General features: G+C 35.3%; 2 protein-coding genes across 2 annotated transcripts; both read right to left on the bottom strand.

Moving 5' to 3' along the window:
• Nucleotides 1-1171: 1171 nt before the first annotated feature.
• On the bottom strand, nt 1172-13763 carry LOC135685242 (matrilin-1). The gene is made up of 11 exons (XM_089112841.1): nt 13715-13763; nt 13031-13199; nt 12394-12620; nt 11553-11759; nt 10701-11057; nt 9923-10072; nt 4372-4407; nt 3775-4023; nt 2977-3134; nt 2180-2361; nt 1172-1293 (listed from the first exon to the last, which is right to left on the bottom strand). Exons 1-10 carry the CDS (start codon nt 13761-13763, stop codon nt 2188-2190), a joined length of 1776 nt encoding a protein of 591 aa, XP_088968967.1. The 3' UTR covers nt 1172-1293; nt 2180-2187.
• A 2351-nt stretch (nt 13764-16114) lies between these two features.
• On the bottom strand, nt 16115-19325 carry LOC135685437 (uncharacterized). The gene is made up of 2 exons (XM_065201378.2): nt 19025-19325; nt 16115-18475 (listed from the first exon to the last, which is right to left on the bottom strand). Exons 1-2 carry the CDS (start codon nt 19197-19199, stop codon nt 17874-17876), a joined length of 777 nt encoding a protein of 258 aa, XP_065057450.1. The 5' UTR covers nt 19200-19325; the 3' UTR covers nt 16115-17873.
• Between the last annotated feature and the right edge of the window lie 2009 nt (nt 19326-21334).

The following is a 21334-nucleotide window of genomic DNA, read 5'->3' as shown; positions in this document are numbered from 1 at the left end:
GTTACTAAAACTTTCCTTTTGAAATATTTGGAGTATTAAATTTCAGAACACAGATCGAAAACTCTACGCTAGGAAATATATGTATATATATGTTCCCAGTTGTGTATCGAAATATATACCCAGTGGCCAGAAACACGAGCACATGACAATTGAGGTTGCCCAATCAGTGCTGCTTGCCCATCAACATGTTTAAAAATGTTTCATTTTTTCATTTTTAAATTCCGTACCGCGAAAAGATTGCTAGATTTTCTAGTCGCACAACTGTTCCTGTCCTATCTCAACTAGGACAAAAATTTAGAGAAATAGATACAGTTGTGTCCTCGCTGTTAATGTAATGTTTTCATCCAAATTTACAGATGTCGTTAAATGATAGCTGTCAGCTACTAAATGATACACCTGTTAAAAACCACAACACATTATTCAGCTTCTGCTGCAAGAAATATTTTGTCTATTTCTACTCAAAACATAAATGCATGGAATCAGCTATGACTTTCCGTTTGTTTTCGTTAAAAATATTGCCGAAAGATCAGCCACAGCAAATATGTGTTGGATTTTCAGCATCTGAGAAGATTTCGAAACAAATACTTTATAAAAATTGGAAAGAAAGAGTGCTGCGAGACCAAAAATTGTCTAGCAATTGAGATCTGTGCAAACTGGTATTATTTTTGCAACAACATTGAAAATTTTGAAACTTCTTCTGAGTCAGACAATTTTACAAAACTTTCAGAGCACGTTACCGGTATACAAAGATGCAAGTCCATTAAAAATACTATTTCGCTAGATCTATTTATGTAGAGCAGCAACACTATTTTACTGCTTATTTTCACGTTATACAATATGTGGGTGGTAAATCAATATTGGCAAGATTCTTACTAATAGAAAATGAAGAGAACAGAAGACGAAAGGTCGTTTACCATCTGCCCTCTCAGTGCTGAATCATTTTCCTTGCAGAATCATGATCATAGCTAGGAATGGATTAGATATTGCCATTCCATCACTGGTTCGTCTGTTCTCTTGTAGCCATGAAGAGTCCTTCCTCTCTAAAATTTGTTATACAGTATTCTTGTTTTTCTTAAAACTGGTTTCCCTTAAAACAATTTTTCCTTACTTGCATTATCAAATAAAAACATTTGAGAACACAAGAGATGAGAACAAAGGATGAATACAAACATTCACTTATAGTTTTCATAGCACATCAAACGTTGTAAATTCATGATAAATACATTTTTGTATAAATTGTTTTTAGACTTGTTGATACTTCTTAAACTGGGCACCAAAGATGCTTGCAACTACCTAGAAGTAAACAAAGGAAGATGTCAGATAATTTAAGATATGGATACAAATAATTTTTAGTCAACATTTTGCATATCTTTATAAGAAACTCTGCAGCTCATTACAACACATCGGATCCAAGACATCATTGCTTTTCTAAAGCTTAAAATGCTGTAATAAATGGGTACCGGATACTCAGGTGAATCACGAGACAACATATTCAGAGACAAAACGATTCAATTGCAGAGCTACAAAATTTTGCTATTTTAAAGATTGTGATTGGCTTGCTGGCAATAAATCACGATGCTCACTCTTTAAGAAACTCTTTAAAAGTCTAACAATTTCTCCATAATCAACTTAAAGAGTGTCATATCTTTGAAATAGGCTTGAAGGCCCTTGAAGTATTAAAACTTCTAGTGGGAAAACGACATTAAAGACATCATTATTAAAAGCCACATTAAGGACACCATCGTTGAATAAAAACAAAGGACGCCATCCTTAACCCACAAACAAGACACAAATTTACAGTGAAATTGAAATTAAGCAACTATTGACAAACTTTGAAAGCCAAAATTTGCGGCAAAAATTTGAAGTACTCAATGCTAACCATTTGTTCTTGTAAAATGGGTGAACATTATCATCTGATTGTCAGGTAAAGAAAATCACGACTCGTGGATGCTCGGACAAAATAAAGAATGGCTCACCCACTTTGGTAGCGAATGGGACCTCAGCACTTTCCTTGAGCTCATTAGCCAGCAACGAACTTTACTGTAGAAGCAGGCTGAGTCTCCGAAACAGTGCATTTTGAGTAACAAAGCAACACTTATGATATATACCATTAAACTGGATGGCTAGATGCATAGCAACAAAAGGTACAATGACGGTAAGTCAAATCAGACATACTTACGTACAAGATTAGAGTATTTTGGCACACGCTTGTTCCTCAATCGAATTCAGCATCGATTTCAAATCATCGAAGGAATTAAGCTTGAAGACATGCTTTTCTTTTGGCTCTGATGCAATTTCCAGTAATTCTGACATCGATATTCTGTTTCCAATGCCAAGGGACAGAATAATCACATTTTGTTCCTGAAAAAAGTAACGATATGTAAAACCCAATTTCTTGTTAAAACTGGATTGCTACAGAGTCCTGAAGATTTGGCGTTCCCATTGTTAACGATCAGTTGGAATGACCAGCAAAACAAAAGAAACTAAAGTACCACGCCCAAACAACATCTTCCTTGTTTTCTTTGTGAAAAGGTTCTTTGAATTGAATGGTATTGTTAATATACATAAACACTAGCTTAGAAAGTTGATAGAGGGATGTCAATAAAAGTGGGAAACAGAAGGACTTTTACCCACAATCTTTATCATTCAATGTCACTCCCTTGTTTTTTGTAGGTTTTATAAACAGTGTTAACAAGATAGATATTTTAAAAACGCATTTTCTACTATTTTGATTTTAAGTCTTGGTTTTTATCTACACAAAGATATTTGATTAATTTGACTGGGGATCGGAAACAGAGACTTTCCTTCCCCTCCTCCCCACCTACTCTGGTTCCCATAACAATTCCAAGTCTAATAAACACCCTTTAAAAGTGGCCAATTCCAAAAGCCATTGTTTCAATCAGCTTTTTGCATAAATTAGTAGACTTTGAATTAAGACATACAGTAAATCTCCCAGCAGTTCTAAGGCCTACTTACCTTCATGTATCTGCTTGCTCTCTCCAGACTCTCAGAAGATCTGTTTGTGTTGCCATCTGTGATGACTATCAAAACCTTTCTTGCTTTGACGCGGGAGCAAGATAAACAGAACAATTTCCTGCTGGCCAGCCTTAGTGCCCGATCTGTACGAGTGCCACCTATAAACAAGTATGTCAACTGATCAGCCTTTAGAAGATATTCAATTTAAGCTTTGAATGCTTGGTCAGAAAATCATAAGAACAAAGTTGACAGTTTGAGAGCTCTTCAAGATATTGGCCTAATGATGGATATATACAGTTTCATAGGTCTATATATCTTCTTCAATCTACGTTAGCAGGAGCTTAGCCAGGCAAGTCAAGATTGGAGGGGCAAAGGCGAGTTGAGCGAGGGAAAATGGGGCTCACACCGCCTTAAAGACCAGAAAATTTCTTTTTTCAAAGAAATTTTTGCCATAGAGAGGGGGGGGGGCTCTGATGACTTATCAGTAGTCAGTAGTCAAGGAAACACTTTTGAATTCCATCCATTTCATATAGAAAATGAATTTCATAGTAAATTGCTTACCTTGACGTATTGAAAAATTACGCTCTTTGCAAACCTTTAAAGCTCTTACATGGCTCTTATTTGAACCTTTATTATAAAATTTTCATATGCCCTTTCCTGTAAACAAACGAAAGTTGCATAACCTTAAACTGTGATAGTTGAACTTTTGCTGCAGGGCATGAATAATATTTGAGGGCATGAATAGAAAATGTGTTTATGCAAAATCAACATTCTGAAGAGGAGTTTTAAGAACATTACCGTAAGAATATACGATGGAATCAATTTTTGCCTTGAGGTTGTTTCTGTTATGGAAACGGCGATCGTTGAAGCTGAAGTCCAGGCGAGCATAGTTTGAGTAATGAATGATACCAAATCGGACATTCTTTTCAGAAATTTCAAAATCGTTCACCATGTCTTTGATAAAGAGCTTCATCTTGTTGTAATTCTTCCTTCTTACGCTACTTGATGCGTCCATGATTATTCCAATGTCCATAGCTTCTTTGCAAGCTAAAAAATGTTTCTGGATTTTGTAAAGTTTCATGCAACTTTTAAAAAAAATTTTGATGGCATAAACAGTGGCATCTTTAAACTTTCAACTTGACATATTTATTAATAAAATGTTATCGTATTGTCATAGCTTGTAGGCAGCTTTTGCTGAAAATGTTGCCCAACAAATTTACTTTGGTGAGTTTTGTTAAAGGCTTTTTCTTCCTTGCTTATGTCAAACTGCTAAAGACTTTCAGATCCCTGCAAACACTCATAACAGAAAAAACAATTCAAGAAATTATTTTATTGCAAGAGATTGAAAAAAAATTTAGAAATTGAAAATTTTATTAAAAATTGAAAATGGAATACCTTTATTTCTTTTAATTGCATTCTTTAAATCGGCACCTAAATTCAAAAGAAGCGTTTGGTTGAAACTGCTTACTATATATTGAAATACGCAAATAAATAGTTTTCAGTCACATTAATGCTCATGTACTTCAAATGCTTATTCGTGATCACATTTCCATTCAGCATTTAAGCAACACAAATTGATGGAAAATTTGATGGAAGGAGACTTTGAACTACACGGATCTTACATTCAGCAATGTTTTGTTATATGCAAAGATATAATCGAATTTGTATATGTAAGTAATCAAAATTTCCATTCCTGTGGAACAGTTGATAAAGCTCAGGTAAAGCCTAAATACACAATATAATACAAGTTGATTTATAGCTCTTATGAAATGTGTCTGTTTTAAACAAGGTTAAAGTTTTTTCTCATTTAGGAACTTTGCTGAATGGATTAAATAAAAAATGATGTTTAATCAAAGATTATTTAATATTGACATATTGTAATAAGCATACCAACTGCAAATGTAGCAACACACAGGAGTGCAATGGAGCCAATAAAGGTAAACATCATTCTTAACGTTTATCACCACTTGAGTATCAAATCGCCGTGATTGTAAGTCTTAACAAGATGAGAAAGAAGTGTACACAATATATTTAAGGCAATTACACATAAAAGGTGTTGAAAACATACCAGTTTTCAGCTATCAAAGTTTTCAGCTTCGATTTTCTTCTGGTGGTAGGAAAGACAAGAATTAGCCATGGAAGCAGATGAAGTGCAAACGTATTTTCCTCAAGGAAGTGAAATTTTTCAAGATGAAATAATCTCCATGGAAACACATCGTCATGAAATACCTAGGCTGGAAATCACAGCTGCGTGTAAAAAGGCGTAGGTAACACTGTATTTTGTGCATTTTTCGATTACTTGAGGTGCAACTAGTAGCAACGACTTTGCTAGAAAATTGTCTCGATTAAAATTTCTCAATCTCATTGTTGCAAAATAGATGTCTGCAGCTTTGAATCTTGTTCCATTTTCTAACAACTGTTTTCAAAAAAGAGCTTAAGTAATTATACGGTTTGTTTTTCGAATATTAATCTCGTCACAAACTGACACAAATATAAACAATTAAGATCTTTGCTTCACATTACTTGCCTGTGGTGAAGATAGCTGATAGAATCATTAAGGGAATTCTATTTTAAATAGGTAAAAGATAAAATTAGGATAACATAGACTTTTTTGACCTGTTCTTCGATACAATGGAAAGGTGATGTCAGTAGCTTCTTCAACAAAGAAATTGATAGGAAAGATTCCCAATACGATAGCTAGAGATGACAATATTCAGGCCATGGAAGCCTTGGTACCACCCTTGCCCCCCACCCAAATGCCTACAATTTAATATAACATTTATGCTGAGAATTCTCTCGATTCAGAAAGGAACTGACAGAACAATACAATGCTAAGGTTTTGTAAGTCAAGGCTTTTTAAAATTATAGTACAAAAAGGCAATGGGCTTAGTCGCCAGTCGGAAATTTCGTATCCTTCGCCCTCCCAAAAATATCCGTAAATTTACGTCACCAGTATTAGTTGCAAAGCATATGATGTTAGATATAAGGAATGCATGTTTGCCTTTAGGTAGCTGTTGTCTGAGAAATTCATTTTATTTAAAGAGAAAAAGCTTGGTGCCTCGATTGAAAATAGGGCTAGGGGTATTGGTTGACTCTCAAGTTTCTGATGTTTATGTTCTATATGCGAAATGAGGATGGACAAAACTACCCACATGAAGATATGTAAAATAGAATTGCATGCAATTGGAAAGATTTTTGGAGTATATGTCACCAAAAGAATAATTTGTACTCTGAGATTGCTACGTTGTCCAGTAAGAAGTTGACTAAAAATCCATATAGTATCTGCATCATTTGGAAAGCCAACAAAGCATCTAGCTGATATCTCGAGGGCTAAAGACCTTCTCCCACCCTCTGGGCCATCACTCCTGTTTTCCTATGTTATGTCATAAAAGCCCGTTTGCTATTTATTGTAAGCAATTGTGGGATGAATTGTTTTGTCCATGAAAGCGTATCTCCACCCGTTTATTCTTCTGCGAATACTCAACGTATTCTGCATGGAAGTGACAAACCGGCCTAGATTATTTATAAAAAGCTTCTCGGTATTGTCGCTTTGATTGATTTTATTTGCAAGAAGATCTGGCAACATGTGTTGTTTGGTTTTTTGTCATCTGAATGAATCTTTGCAAGCAAACAACATATGTAACGAGTGGTTTGTTTGTTTTAAAACATCATTGTAGCTGTGTTATTTAAAAACGCCACAACAGAATTAACAATATTGACATTTCATTGAGATGGAAGATTTGAGGTACAGCAAACTTTATTTTCTTTAAAAAATTGTAGCAGATAAGGAAATTTGCAAAGGATTAGCTGTTACCGTTTATTGATAAATACAGTTAGTGCTATGGCTTTCAGCTTAAGTAGGCCATGTGTTTCACATCTTCATGCTTGCAAGTCAAATACTGGCGGTTTCTGACCAACAACTTGCTCAAATAACAAGTTCTATCCAGACTAAAAAATCTAATGCCCAATGCATTTAAAGTTATAAAGCCCGTTAAATATTGCTCATATATTTAGAACATTTGGTATTTGATTTCGTCTTGCAGTAAAATCCTATTAGAGGAGATCTCAAAGTGGGTGGTTGAATAATAATTTGTTCCTGATGGAATTTTTCACTTGAGAGAAATTAGCTCCATAAAGTTTTCCAAAGCACTTTTAAAGAGTGCGGATTACAAGAAAAGAATGAGAATCGCGCCAAGGAAAAATGATTGTGGGACTTCTATGTCTCAGAAACCAAATGGCATCGGAATTAAAAGAGAAAAGAAGTAAGTTCCAAGAGAAAAGAGCAGGGACAACTGAAGAGGATAAAATTTAGCTTTTGACAGATAATGCGTAACTTAATTGCATTTTCAGGCCATTGAAGACCAAACCCATGAATGAGAAAACACAAAAAGACACCTAGGTAAAAAATAACCATTTCGTTTCTCATATTGGTACAGCCTGGTCAATGAAGGGTATTTTGAAACAGGGTAGAATTCACATGCCAAGCTGATGCTGGACAGGAGTCTTTCAGTTCTGTCTCTATTATTATAAAGTTGACTAGCTCTGGCACTTTTTACTCTATAAATATGATGGCCCTTTAATTATTGCTTTAGACATATGATTTGTGATGGAAACCATGATTTCATTAGAAGTGAGACAAAGCAAGGAATACAGACCTTTGTTTGTATCAAAGAAGCCAGTGACGATGAAACTGGGAACTACCACTAAGCGACTGATTCGGCTTTTTGTGTTGTTATCGCATGTTCCTTGCGATATTTAGTGTACACATTTTTTTATTATTGCCGGTGTAATATTAACATTGGATGCTAATCATTATTTTTAATCTTGAAGAGAATAAAATGAGAGGCGTCTTCTTCTGGATGCTTTGATGAAAATGGACATAGGAATATGTTTATTAGAACCTACATACAACGAAGCGATGGTTTCCAAATTCTTAAACACATAAAGAGCGTAAAAGTGACTTCTAGTCGGGTGTTAAGTCGAGTCACCCCCGAGAACAACCTCTAGCATTAAGAAATAGTTGTTACAAAGTGATGGGTAAAATTGGTGGATTGAAAAGAAAGAGCAAATTATTTCTTTTGGTAACATGGTACAGATTTTGCCCTCCTATTTTGAAATATTGTTTTCGAAGATGAGACGTTGTCACTTTGGGTAAGGACAGTTTTTATAAGAAATGCTTTTAGGAAAAGCCTTTTGATAAGGCTTTCTTTTACGGCTTTCGGATAAGGCTTTTTGGTAAGCACACTGCGTGTAATCCCTCTTAATGTTCCCTGATAAGTGAACCTTTCAATACCTTTGGGATGTTTACAACTTCCAGTACCTTATGTTTTAAAAAATCAATTTTAATTTTGCTATAACTGCACCAAATCAGGCAAGAATTGAGAGCCAAAAATACAGTCACAAATAGTCATATCAATTTTATATTGGATAACATATAAGTTTTGAACAAACGATTACAGCATTATAAGTTACTTGTTGATAAGATATAACTAAATAATCATGTTCCATATGAAGTTAGAATGAGTGCTGTTCTTGATCGAATCAGTGATCGTTTCTTCCAGCTCCTTGATAGCCTGGCAACGAGAATAAAAACATTCGGTTATCAAAATTATGTGGTTAGCAAATATCAAGCAAGCAAGATATTTGTTGTTGCTGGAAGAAAAGATTTTGAACTTTTTCAGCTGTAATAGGAAATTAGGGATCAATACCAAAGAAAACGTTTCTAAGGACAGATACTGGTTATTCTACGAGTCACAGCAAAAGATTTGGAATTACAGATTGATAGACCTAGATGTACCTTCTCTCATTAGAAAGGTCAAATGTTTGTTCCTATAGACTCTAAATATCACATTTGTCTTAGAAAAGAACAGCTATTTGTTAAGATGAGGCAGCTGCCTCGCTTCAATTAAGTACGCTGGCAGCATATCCCACATGTTGTTACTAGTCTGGTAAATTCTAATTCATCATCTAGAGCATTTTGTATTGGTTCCTACATTCACTCGCATTTCCTATGCATAGATACGCATTATAGTTATATTATAGCTTGATGTTATCTCTTTCAAGAAGAAAACTATAGAGCTGCAGAAATCAAAGAACTGCAAAAAAACAAAAGGGTTTTTAAGTAGCAGAAAACAGTATTTTAGTAAGATAATGATTATCCTGAAACCTGAGCTATTCACCTACATTTAAAAGCTCACTTTCTCAAAGATGCAAATAAAATTTTTGTGTTTTTATAAATCTCAAATAATTGGAAGCCGCGCTATATGCGAAATCATAGAAAAACTGGCAAAATACAAGAAAAAACACTGTCTTATATGTGATATACATACGGCTCAGTCGGATCCGCAAGCGTTCTCGAGGATGACGTTTATCTTAGACTTCAATTGATCAAAGTTGGAGAGTTGGAAAGCATGCTTTGCTTTAGGCTCTGACGCAATCAACAACAACTCCGACATTGAAATACCCTTGCCAACACCAAGAGACAAGATTGTGACACCACTTTCCTGAAATATGTACAGATAAATACATCAAAACTTTGTCATCACTGGGCGATCATAGTATAACTTATCCTAACAGATCAATATTCCTATGATTCAGATAATGCCATTAATGATTATGATAGGAATTGCTTGAATCTTGAGCACCTTGAATGTCTATTATTGATGGTGCAAATAGTCCCTGGTATGAAGAAACATCAGTTTGTTTCAAAAAGATATACTTCAATCTCTTCCAAACGGATTCCCATGAGTTAAAGAAATATTTTTCTTACCTCCTTCTGACTGCTCAAAATCTATTCTCTTGTCTTACCACCCTCTTAGCCGTGCCCCTTTCCAATTACTGGCAATGCAGCTATTTAAATTTGACATTATCAGGTAAAGTGCTTTGTATGTTTATGCTATTTTATGACGTTGAACGAAGATAAATAATAAGCAAATGACCTTCATGCCCATAGAAGCAACTCCAAGATCTTCAGATCCGACATTAGTATTGCCGTCTGTGATAACGAGCAAGACTTGTGGAACACCATCTCTTCTGCAGGAATCACAGAAAAACTGCCTTTCGGCCAATCTCAATGCCTTGTCAGTTCTGGTGCCACCTAAGGTTACCGTGACATAAATTTAGAATAAAACCAACGCTTTTGTCCTATTCATATATCAAGTAAAGCCAGTACAAAGTTAAACTAAGTTATATAGTTTACATAGAGAAGAATAAATCTGTTAGGAACAAAGACAATAAATGATGAAAATTGAAATGTATTGATAGATAATAACTTTTCATTTCACTATAAGCTTTGAACTTTAGGGCTGAGAACATTGCACACAGATGTTTTCGCTAATCTAATAAAAATGCGTTTGACGGGGTAATGAATTTTGTGCCAAAGTTCTTTTAGCTAATAAAAATATACCACATTTTCATCATAAGAAGGAAATCGTTAGGGAGAGCTTTAAAGGAATGGCTAAAAAACGATTGAATAAAGGCGAAGACACATTGATTGTGATTTTACACTTTATGGAGCTAACTTTGATTATCGAAGAAATACAGTTTATCACAAATAGAAAAGATACAAAACGTCTCAATGTAGAAAATCAAAGAATCCATAAAAAAGTTTATTTCACAGAACCAGAATCTAAGACGGGAAAGACTTTCTCTCTGTTTCCTTGAAAGGCAAAAATCTCTAAATTATCATAATTTACAAGCACCTTTTTTTCAATGTTTCAAAAAACTGCCACAGTCTGTAATATTTTTCAGATAATGATTATGGCATACACATAAATGAGAAGCATTGGAAACACTGAACATAGGTATTACCGTTCTACACAATATGATCTTACCGTATGAATATACAATTGAGTTTATCTTTGCCTTCAAGCGGGCAATATTATGGTAACGGGCATCATTTGGTCGGAAGTCCAGGCGCGCGTAGCTTGAGTAGTGGAGGATGCCGAAATGGGTACCAGAAGGAGAAACGCCAAAATCATCAGCCAAGGCCCTGATAAAAAGCTTCATTTTCAGGTAATTGCGTCTTCTAACGCTGCTGGATGCGTCCATGATGATACCGAGGTCGATTGCTTTACGGCAGGCTGTGAGGAGTTTTGATGATAATACTCACAAGAGAGGTCAATGTAAAAGGAAGTTTTGATATGACGGAAATGAGGGTATGTTTGTCTATCACAATAGGGAGTGGGTTGATGACAAGGGAGAAAAGCAACTGTGGTCGAATCAAAAGCATGGAGAGGTAATGATGAACGACTTGCATTAAACCAAGTATAGCTCGCAAATGTCAATTAGCAAAGGTCATTTTGAAAAAGGAGTATTCCTACTCGAAAGTTATAGTATTTTAACAGCTAACTGCTTTAAAACCCCTGTATTAAACTATTCACCATTAAAGGTAAGGAAAATGCAGATCAAGGCGTTTCATCTAAACAATTAAAACTTTCATAAACTGATTATGAACTATAGCTATAAATTAATGTATAGAGACCCATCCAGTTGGGATTTTTTTATTTATCTATAAAAATTTGTTTACTAGAATCTGCAATAGTAGCAGTATTGGTAAAAACAAAAATTTAACGTACATTTTTTACATGGATTGAGGTTGCACAGTTGAGTTTCATCTGATGGACCGAGTTCGGTACAATCTTGCCCACCATTTAGCGGCTCCGGTTCCTTACAAGCTCTGTTTCTGAGTCTTGTACCTCCTCCACAGGTCTTGGAACACTCAGACCAAGACGACCACAACGAATATCCTCCATTTATAATAGGAAGATCTGCTGCTTTTACAACTGTTCGAAAAAATCAAAAAGCTTGCTTTTAAATGTTTTAAAAAAAAAGAAACTAAAGTGTCTTCGTTGTAAAATTCATCTTTAGTGAAAGTAATTTTATTTTTAAACATTCTCTTAAATGGAAAAAAGCTTTTACAAATATTCTTGTATGTTGGCAATGATGAAATTATTTTTCAATATAATTCATTAAGTCTCTCATCCAGTCACTTGCTAGTAAATTGTTTGGGGAATTTACATACTTATCTACAATCCATTCGCCTTTCTAATATGCTAGACGCCTTGAGCGGGACTGGTATCATTATCATTTATAAATATAGTGCAATTTCTGACTGCAGAGAACATTCCGAATAGAAGAGGGGAAGGGAGGGGAGGCACGAAGTCACAGTTAACAAGTACCAGGCTGATTCATTGGACAATTTAAATGCTTTTGCGGAGTTTAAAGTACTTTTAGGGAATATTAGGGGCTTTAAGTCTCTTTATCAGCCACATATGATGTGTTTCTTCCTTACAAAGTTTCAGTTTGTGAATTTCAATGGAAGAGATATCATCAACATCGAATTGAGGTGGTGGGCTGGGATTGACATTGACAAGGTGTATCTTACAATGCAGGCCAACTGCAAGGAAAAATTCATACCTCGTTCCTCCAGGTGATAGATATAGTTTCCAAGCTGACCACCAACACATTCTGTTGGGGATGAATCATTGCATGGTTTATAATCAACACCAATGCACTTTTTCATTTTCCCATGAATATTGAACCTCTCTGCTGCCAAAGAACCTCCCCAGCACTCTCCGTAAAACTGGAGGCCGAAATGGGTGAAGCCTCTTTTCTCGGCCTCTTCAGCACATTTGCAGTACAACCTAGAATTGGAATATTTCTCTCTGAATCCATTTTTTTATAGCAAGTTTATCTTAGTAAGAGTAGTCCTGCTACACAGGCATTTACATTGTTTTATTAACGAAAATGAGTTATGATTTTAAAGTGGATTTGCTAAATAAATCTAAAGCAACTGAAGTACTATAAGCTCCTGCCTGTATATAATTGGTCATGTGTACGGCGAAGTTTATATTAATTCACGTGGAAACTATAAGTAGTTACAAAAACCGTTGACGCATTTTTAGCAAAAAACATTATATGATAAGAACGTAAACTGCCAATGTATAGGTAACTTTCTTATAACATTGTATAGGAAAACTTCAGTAAGGTACCAACTGAAGTAACATTCAGTCCATCTTGAAACGGAAGTTGTTTGCTCACTACAGAAACTTACGAGTGGAGTGAAGCGGGAAAGTTCTTCCAATCAATGTTGTGGCCATCGTACTTAGGATTCGTGTCATCCCTTCTGTTTACAAGTTCCTCTGAAAGTGCTCTGTTATGTTTCGGCTTATCATTGAAGCAGCCTAACTTCTTCCATTTTCTCGTACAGCTCTCAAAATGAGCTAAGAGAAAGTTCATAGGATAAGGTCATATTTAATGAATTCGCAATTGAAATCGAACAACAAATATTGTTGAAGGAGAAGCAGACAATAATATGAGAAGAAGGAAACGTTGATTTCAAGCCATAAATCAATAAACCAATGCTCTGTTTCAAAAAGCGTAATTTTACATAATTTTAGGAACGTAATTTTACATAGACCGTCAAACACAAAGTAGAAAGATTAAGATAAATATCTAAAGAAAAGCGATTAATCTATGGCTAACCAGTCTAAACTAAGTATTAAATGCTGTCTATATTGCTATATCAACTATCAAATATTCTTATCGGTTAATATCCAATATCTACTGTTGGAGAAATATAACGAGTTTAAATGCATTCAATTTCTGATTCTATTCTTCCATGTCACCAATCAGTCGACATACAAAACAACATTGAAACTGAGTAGCTAAAATGGAATCTTCAAAAATTAAGAAACGTTTAGGCTAACATCAATCAATCTACCGAGAAAAAACCCACCTGATAAACTGGATAGGAAGCAAAGAAGCAAAAATGCTGTAAACTTCATCGTTTGAGCTGGCCTTCGCTTCCACTACAGCATAAGTATTCGTCGATGAGAGCTAGCAAGACTGCACCAGAATGGGAGAATATCATCATTTTCATTTAGAAAAGGTGATTAAGTTGCTAAGGGACGTTAAAGGTGCCGGGAGATCTGGCAAAATTATACCACACTAAGGAAAAACCAGAACTGTTAATATTGGCAACTATTGTTCAACAAAATAGAGGTACTTGTTACAGCAAAAAAAGGGAAAATATATCTGTTTCAATAAATTTCTTTCAGTAGGAATGCTAGTAGAGTTAAGAATCATTCAATGTTGATTTATCTCAAGAAAAACTCAAAATGCAAGTAATCTAAAATTTAAATGAAAGAAATAAAACTGAAGAATTTTCAATCTAGCAAAATACTTTTTTTAGATAGTGTACATCTAGCTTATCTCTTAGTAATGTAGTTTAAACTTTTTTTACAGATGATAAAAATAAAACTCTTCAGTTCTGTCTTCAAAAATCAATATGTTTGTTACAATTTCAGAAAAAAGGCACACTTAGATAAACGTTGCACAGTTCTAGCCTAGTGTTTGCATTCAAAAACGTTGAAAGAATCATGTTTGTTCGGCCTGAACCCGAGTTTGGCGAAATGCTGTAAATATACAGCTATAATACTGGTATAATACTGTTACTTTACTGTATATAGCTATATACTAGAATACTTCTATTATATTGCTCGTATACTGCTACCCTACTGTTAGTGTACTGCTACAGTACTGCTATTATTATGCTAGTAAACTATCATAATACTGTCAGTATACTACTAGTATGACACAACTATTTTACAAGAATACACTGTTATTATAATGCTCCTATCTGCTATTATACTGTCAGTATACTGCAATTATTATGCTAGTATACTGCTATAGTACTGCTAGTATACCGCTATTATTCTACTATAACACTGCTATTATAGATTTATATTACCGCTATCGATTGTAAATTGTTTCTTTTCTTTTAAATCTTGTTTCAATTTTGCCTGTTGTATTTGAGGTATAAAATTGAAAACAAGATCAATCGAATGCATTTAACATAAGTGTTGCTATTTACCATGGAGAACAAAGAGGTGATAGAAAATTGTAGCTGCAAGAAAAATGACACAAATCTGTCATAACACAAAACTGTCAACCAAGGAACTTTCGATTGGGGATAGTTTTACAGGATGCACCATATTTATGAATGTAAGATCTCTTGAAGTATACAAAATGTTTTTAAGAATTGCCAACCCCATAACCTTGAACTAGATTAACTATAGTATTCGAGAGTAAAAATTGCAATTTCATTGCTTCACAATTTTATGATTCTTAGAGGTAAAGGCATACACTTAAATAGGTTTGTAGCGGGTGACAAATGAATGGCGTATTGGGTAAAGTCATAGTTATTTAATTCGGTTTTAGGCCATTAAACCCTAAATAAGGAGGGATGGAGAGAAGGGGGTGATCGACTGCTTTTCTCGATTTTTTTTGTCTTTCCCGTCATTTTGAACGATCAGCAAGTATTGGTTTTTGAAGGCTTTTCGGGCTAGCCGCCCGGTCGGTTCTACATCTACTAACATCGAGGTGTCAAATGTGCTTTTAGATATACAAAACATGGCTAACTGCAGTTGCAGAGCTATTGCTTGTGGAAAAAACTCCTTGGAGAGCCGTTCTCTTTTGTAAATTTTTTCTTCGCTTTCATGCAGCTCTTTCTTATAATAAGATATAAGAGAGTAGGACGAAAGAGATCTGTGTTGGTGACATCGGGAATCTCTCTGTTTATGTGGTATCGGGAGAGATTTCCATGTATAAGTAATAAGGTTGAACAATCAAACAGCATATATTTTAATACTTTTCTAGAACTTGACCTTCTAATCCTACACTGTATTGTTTTGTCATCAGATAATGCTTCTATCATCAAAAGCCTGTTACGTGAAACATTAAGACGCGATATTGATTCGATTGTGCTTTTTTTAGCACCACAAACCAGGTAGCGCTTAGTCTAAGACTTTATGACCACACATTCATTTTACAGCATTTCATAAACATATTGAATAGAACGCTTTGACTATAACAAGGCATTATGCATGAAGTACACACTTTTTTCAAAGAAAATACTGAAAGTTCTTAGACTCTAATATATCTTAATGTGCATTTAAACTGGCTTCTGGAAGCCTCTTAAACTGTTGGGTCGCAGAACATGAAGCTTTCATTTGGGTTTGTTTATTAAGTCATCCCAATTCTGCACAGCAAGTTTATATTCACTCAGTTTCCATGGCACTGTGCTCTGTTTTGACCAGTAAGGTAAAGAGGATAACACAAGTAAACATAGCGAGACTAAGTTACATCCAATTTCTTTTAATATTTGCTTTGAATTGAACTTATATTACATAGAAAACACAAACATACAAACTATACAACTTATAATCGTTTTTGACTTAGAGATCCAGAGTTGAAAGCTCTAAAACATCAAAGTTTCTGATAAGAATGTCTACAATTCACTCTATTTTGAAACCTTGCCTCAAAATTAGAACAAACATGAGCTACCATTACTATAGTAATAGGGAATACAGTAGGGTATAGTAGAATGCCATCTTTAGCTTTTGAAAAGCATATAATGGGAAAAATATCTTAAAGTTTGCAAATATCACAAATAAAAATCATCCCCATTTTAGTGCAAAATAGCTGCTTTTAACAATTTTTGTCTTAAAAATCACTATTTAGGTGTTGGGGACTCTAAAGGTTTAATCTGCTTTGCATGCAAGATTATACTTTTGGAACAACTCCCTATTCCTCAAAAAATCATGCCAATAATTTGGTTCTACAGATTCTTGTTGTGAAGGGAGAAAAAAGTGATTCTGAACAAGGATAATATCATCTACCTATTTTGAAAGCAGGTTGAAAAGTGCCTCGAATTTACAACTCTTTCAGTTAAAAAAGGCTTTGAATCCTTTAATAATTATTTGAATCAAAAACTGGTTACTTACAAATTAGCAGATTAAATGTGACAGCAAATAATGTACTGATCAATATGCAAATAAATTGAGTGCTATCTAGTTTGCTAGCAACAAAAAACAATGAAACATAATAAAACATGTGTTAAACCAAACTTATTTGCAATAAAACCATAATGTAAATAGCAGACCTTGACATTCGAGACTTAGGGCAGTGCTTCTCAGCCTTGTAAAAGACAGTGATTCAAAATTTAACAAATACCATTAAGTGTTACTATAATAGTGTTAAATACTATGTTATATTTCCTATCATTTTTTTACTCTCTGTCCATAGCAGTGCTCCATATTTGTTTAAAACTGATATGCTTATATCCAAAATACTTTGATAGATATTGGCAATAATTCTGAGACTTTTTAACTTAAAATGCTGTTCTTTGGGCTTTAAGTTGGACATTGTCCAGAGATTGAGTTTTCCGAAACCAACTAAGAAAAGCTAGATTTTACTCAGAATGACAAAGTATGGAGTCAAAACAAATTCATGTGAAAGGAAATGCAAAACAAGCCTTGCAAATATTCAACAAGATGTAGATACCCCTTCTAAGCTCTGGGATAAAGATAATATGGAAATGAGTTCACCAGAAAGTAATTTGGATGATCTTTAAACTTTGGAAAATTTAAAAAGGATACACCACAGCTTTCTTGAAACCTTATGATCAAGTGAGTTTTAATGATTTCTAGAAGTCAATCACTTCATAATTTATACTTTTATTGCATACCTCATTCAAATATTGCATGCTTCATTTACAAGCTTGCATGATCTGTCAATTGCCCACTTTATGTCGAACAACAAGGCCTTTGATAGCAAAAGTTATGATGTATCAATCAGATTTCCTTATCAAAATATGCCAAAGACGTTCAAGTCAAGGAACAGCTTCTCTGCCTACCTTGAGTACCAAACAGATTTCTTTATACATAAACGTCTTTCTTTAGTAACATTGCTTACCATAATTCACCACTTCACTTGCAAGTTCAAAAACTTTTTAATCTTAGAAGATTATCCAGATATTTGAAACAAACTGCGCCTTGGCTGTGTTCTTGATAAGGCCTGCTTATTAAAAACATTACTGAGCTTCACCAGAAGTACTAAGTACCTGAAGCCTCACTGAATTCAATGTCATACAAAATATTCTGTATTTTTAACTTTGCAAGCTGCCTTTTCTGTGAGTCAAGTCTTTTCAATGTAGATATCAAGCTGAGACAAAAAAGTTTTGAATCGTCTTGCTCACTGACACAACCAGTATGTTGCTGTAGGTCAGGGTGTTTTTCATTGTCTGTTCTTCGTCGTTTCCCATACTTTCCAGTATTGTCATCTTTAGAGATCCCTTCTTGCTTGATTGTTTCAGGTGGTTGCTTATTTGGCGAAGTAACATCTGCAGCAGAATTATTAACAGATGAAGATGAATCTTGAACTTCCTCTTCTTGCTCAAAATCAACAGCACCATCACCAGAATAATTTAAAACCATAGAAACACTGTTATGCTGGGGCATGGATTCTCTCCTTGATCTTGATGACATATTGCCTGGTGGTGTTCTGTGCTGTATACATCGCTCCAAGAATTTCATCTTATCAGCATACTTGTAACGCTTTTTAATTTTTTTACCTGTTACAGTTTCTTCTTTCACTGCATGGAGAAATTTCACATATGCATCTCTAATATTCTTCCATTTGTTTTTGCATTCTAAAACTGAAAGAACTGATAGTTTTAAAATTTGCATCTTATCTTGTTAAAAAGCTTTATAATGGTAGATAAAAATACCAGGTATAAAGGGCTGCAAAATAGCGATCTTCTGATAATTGAATTAAACTTATAAAAGCAAAGGCATAGCACTAAAAGGAATGTGTCAAATCCTATGTCTCGTTTGAACACCCCACCCCACCCCACCCCACCCCTTTCTAACCTGTCTCCAAATTCATTGTTACAGCACCACAGCTTTTTACGCAGAGACCAGAAAATCATTTTTGTAGGCAGAATGAAGAACTTACAAAGTTATATTTTCCTTGACTACTTCCTATTTGCTAATGATTGATGCTAAGTCTGCTCCAAGTTCTCTGCACTATAAAGATAAAGGCACAACTGCCTTCTAATGTCGTTTTTCATTTAGGCCCCCTTCATGTTTTTTCTTCAAATGGCCCGCAGCAACGGGCCACTGTCACAAACATTTGTCTAAATTCAAGGCATATCTACAAATATTATATTTTTGCAAATGAAACTGTCTTGTCAAATAAGTATTACCACTTAATTTCATTGCTTCGGAAATTGATCTCCACGCACTATCTTTCATGTTTCTGTCCTTGTAAACCTTCAGCCGGACATCATACAGTATCGGACATGCCTTGACTAAGTCGATCAGTTCTTCTTCTGTGCCAACATCCTCGTCAGTCAAGCGCTGTTCTTCTTCAAACTCCATTTTAATACTGAAAGAAATTTGCCTGGTTTGAAGGATTAATTCAAAAAAAGAGAGCAAAACTCGTTCACTTCGATCACGCCCGCTCGATCTTCAACGCGCGGTCAGGACAGCGATCGCGCAAGCGCAGCGGACGTCATAATTAGAATAATTCAAGATGGTAGCGATAGCAAATTATGCGGAAACGGGGAATACGTACCAACATCAACGAAACGCTTTTCGGAAACGGTTCATAGAGAAGCTTCTTTGGTTTTAAAAGGCAAGGATAAATACAAAGTTCTTGTGTGATTTCGAAGATATTATTTTTAATGCAAAGTCTCTATATACAATCGAAATTTTTCTTCTCCTTGAAATATTGACAGATTTTGATGTGAGATATGCTTCATTTTGAATGGTAGGAGAAAGCCCTATACAACACAGCTTCATTTTAACCTAATTTTTGAATAAGTTTACCCGACTTCTCAAAAAAGATGGAAGAAATAACTTGTGCATTGGCTTGTAATAAGATGATGAGACACTCGCAAAGAATCAAGCTAGAATCAAATTATCCGCTCCCCCTTCCCCCAACAGCCACGTAGTTGCAGGGGCACGGGGGGCTGTGCCCCTCCAAATGAAATTTTGACAACAATTTGCCTGCCCCCTCTCGCTACAGTTAATCCAAATGATTTTTTGGCATGATCATAATTTTGTAAAATAATTGCTTTTAAAAAGGACCCTGCCTCTTTTGAAAAGAAAGAAGCTCTCTTATCGGCTCCTTAGATTTATGCAATTGACTACTTGCAATATTCAAATTGTGACGATTACAGCTGGGGTGCGAAAGAATATAAAGAGGTGGCCTAGCTTCTTGTTAGTATATTCATTTGAATGAGCTATGCTAGAAACAGGGTTGTAGCTCTAGCCCCATCCTTGTTAATGCCGAAAAGTAGGCAATTTCTGCTATTGCTATTGTTTTTCGCAACATTTTCCGCAAAGGGCCCCTTTAGAGATACCATGGAGGTATGTACAATCAAACCACAGAAAGTTACCCGATTGAAAAGCGATTATAAAGTTTTTAAGCATGTATTCTCAGCCAGTGTGAGGGCAAGCAATCGGAAACGTGTCCGAGTTTTGCTGGAAAATTATAAAGTAGCTTCTCGATTTATAGTGTACGGAATCCACAGAATCACACTGGTGTTTAGTTGTGTTTCAGCAAGGGCTGAATGTCTTTTTGTCCATGGCGTACATTGACGCACAAAGAAGGCGACGTAGCGCCCCTTTTTGTCAGCATGCTTTAGCTTACAGTTTCTTTGGAAAATCCAAACTCGTGAGATATCGTTCGAGGAATTTTCAGTTGAGTGACTACAGAAACCTCGAAGCTTGATATATTCCAAATAAACGCGTTATTCGCTGTTATGAATTTCTTTCTTGTTTAAGAGCCTGCCCTCTCGACGTTTGATTCTTGCTCGAGTCTGCTCACCCCAACCGATATCCACAGCTACGTGGCTGCCCCCCCCCCCCCCGACGACCCACAAAATCCATGTTAACAGTTTTTTTGCGTTACAGAATTTGAAAATGGCTTTGAAAAAAGCAAACATTTTACGACATACTAAAAGCTTTTTCGTCTGACACTCCTCAGAGCATAAAACGTCAGAATAAGGTTCCGAAAGAACACGATGGAAAATATATACCCAGTTGTGGATCGAAATAGGCCAATCAGAAAAACGCAAGCACAAGACCGGTATGGTTGACCAATCAGTGCCGCGAGCCTAAAGAAAAATTACCAATGGAGTCCAAGAGAGCAAACGAACTCCTTCTGTCTACTCAATGGCGGCTTTTCCGTTTTTATGTAGATCGACTCCAAAACTGCTAGATAGAAGGACGACCGGGCTCTGCCAAAAAATCCATGTTGTTATGAGATAGTGGACCTTGTGCTCATCTGCATCCCCATTGACTCTGTAATACTATCAACCAACACTGACTTCGGGGAGAAGGGGGTGTGGATTACCAGCACGTATGTACCATGACATTCAATTTAGTTTTAAGTTAAAAAGTCTCGGAATTATTACCAATATCTTGAACTTGAAAGGAATTCAAAATACTTTGTCACACCATAGTAATCTCAAAAACTATGCATTAAGCAGCCGGAGTATCCAGTAGTT

Source organism: Rhopilema esculentum, chromosome 15 (genome assembly GCF_057945365.1).
Source record: "Rhopilema esculentum isolate cy_ngs chromosome 15, ASM5794536v1, whole genome shotgun sequence".
In the NCBI taxonomy this organism is placed as follows: Eukaryota; Metazoa; Cnidaria; class Scyphozoa; order Rhizostomeae; family Rhizostomatidae; genus Rhopilema; species Rhopilema esculentum.
This window is presented reverse-complemented; position numbering and strand designations above follow the sequence as displayed.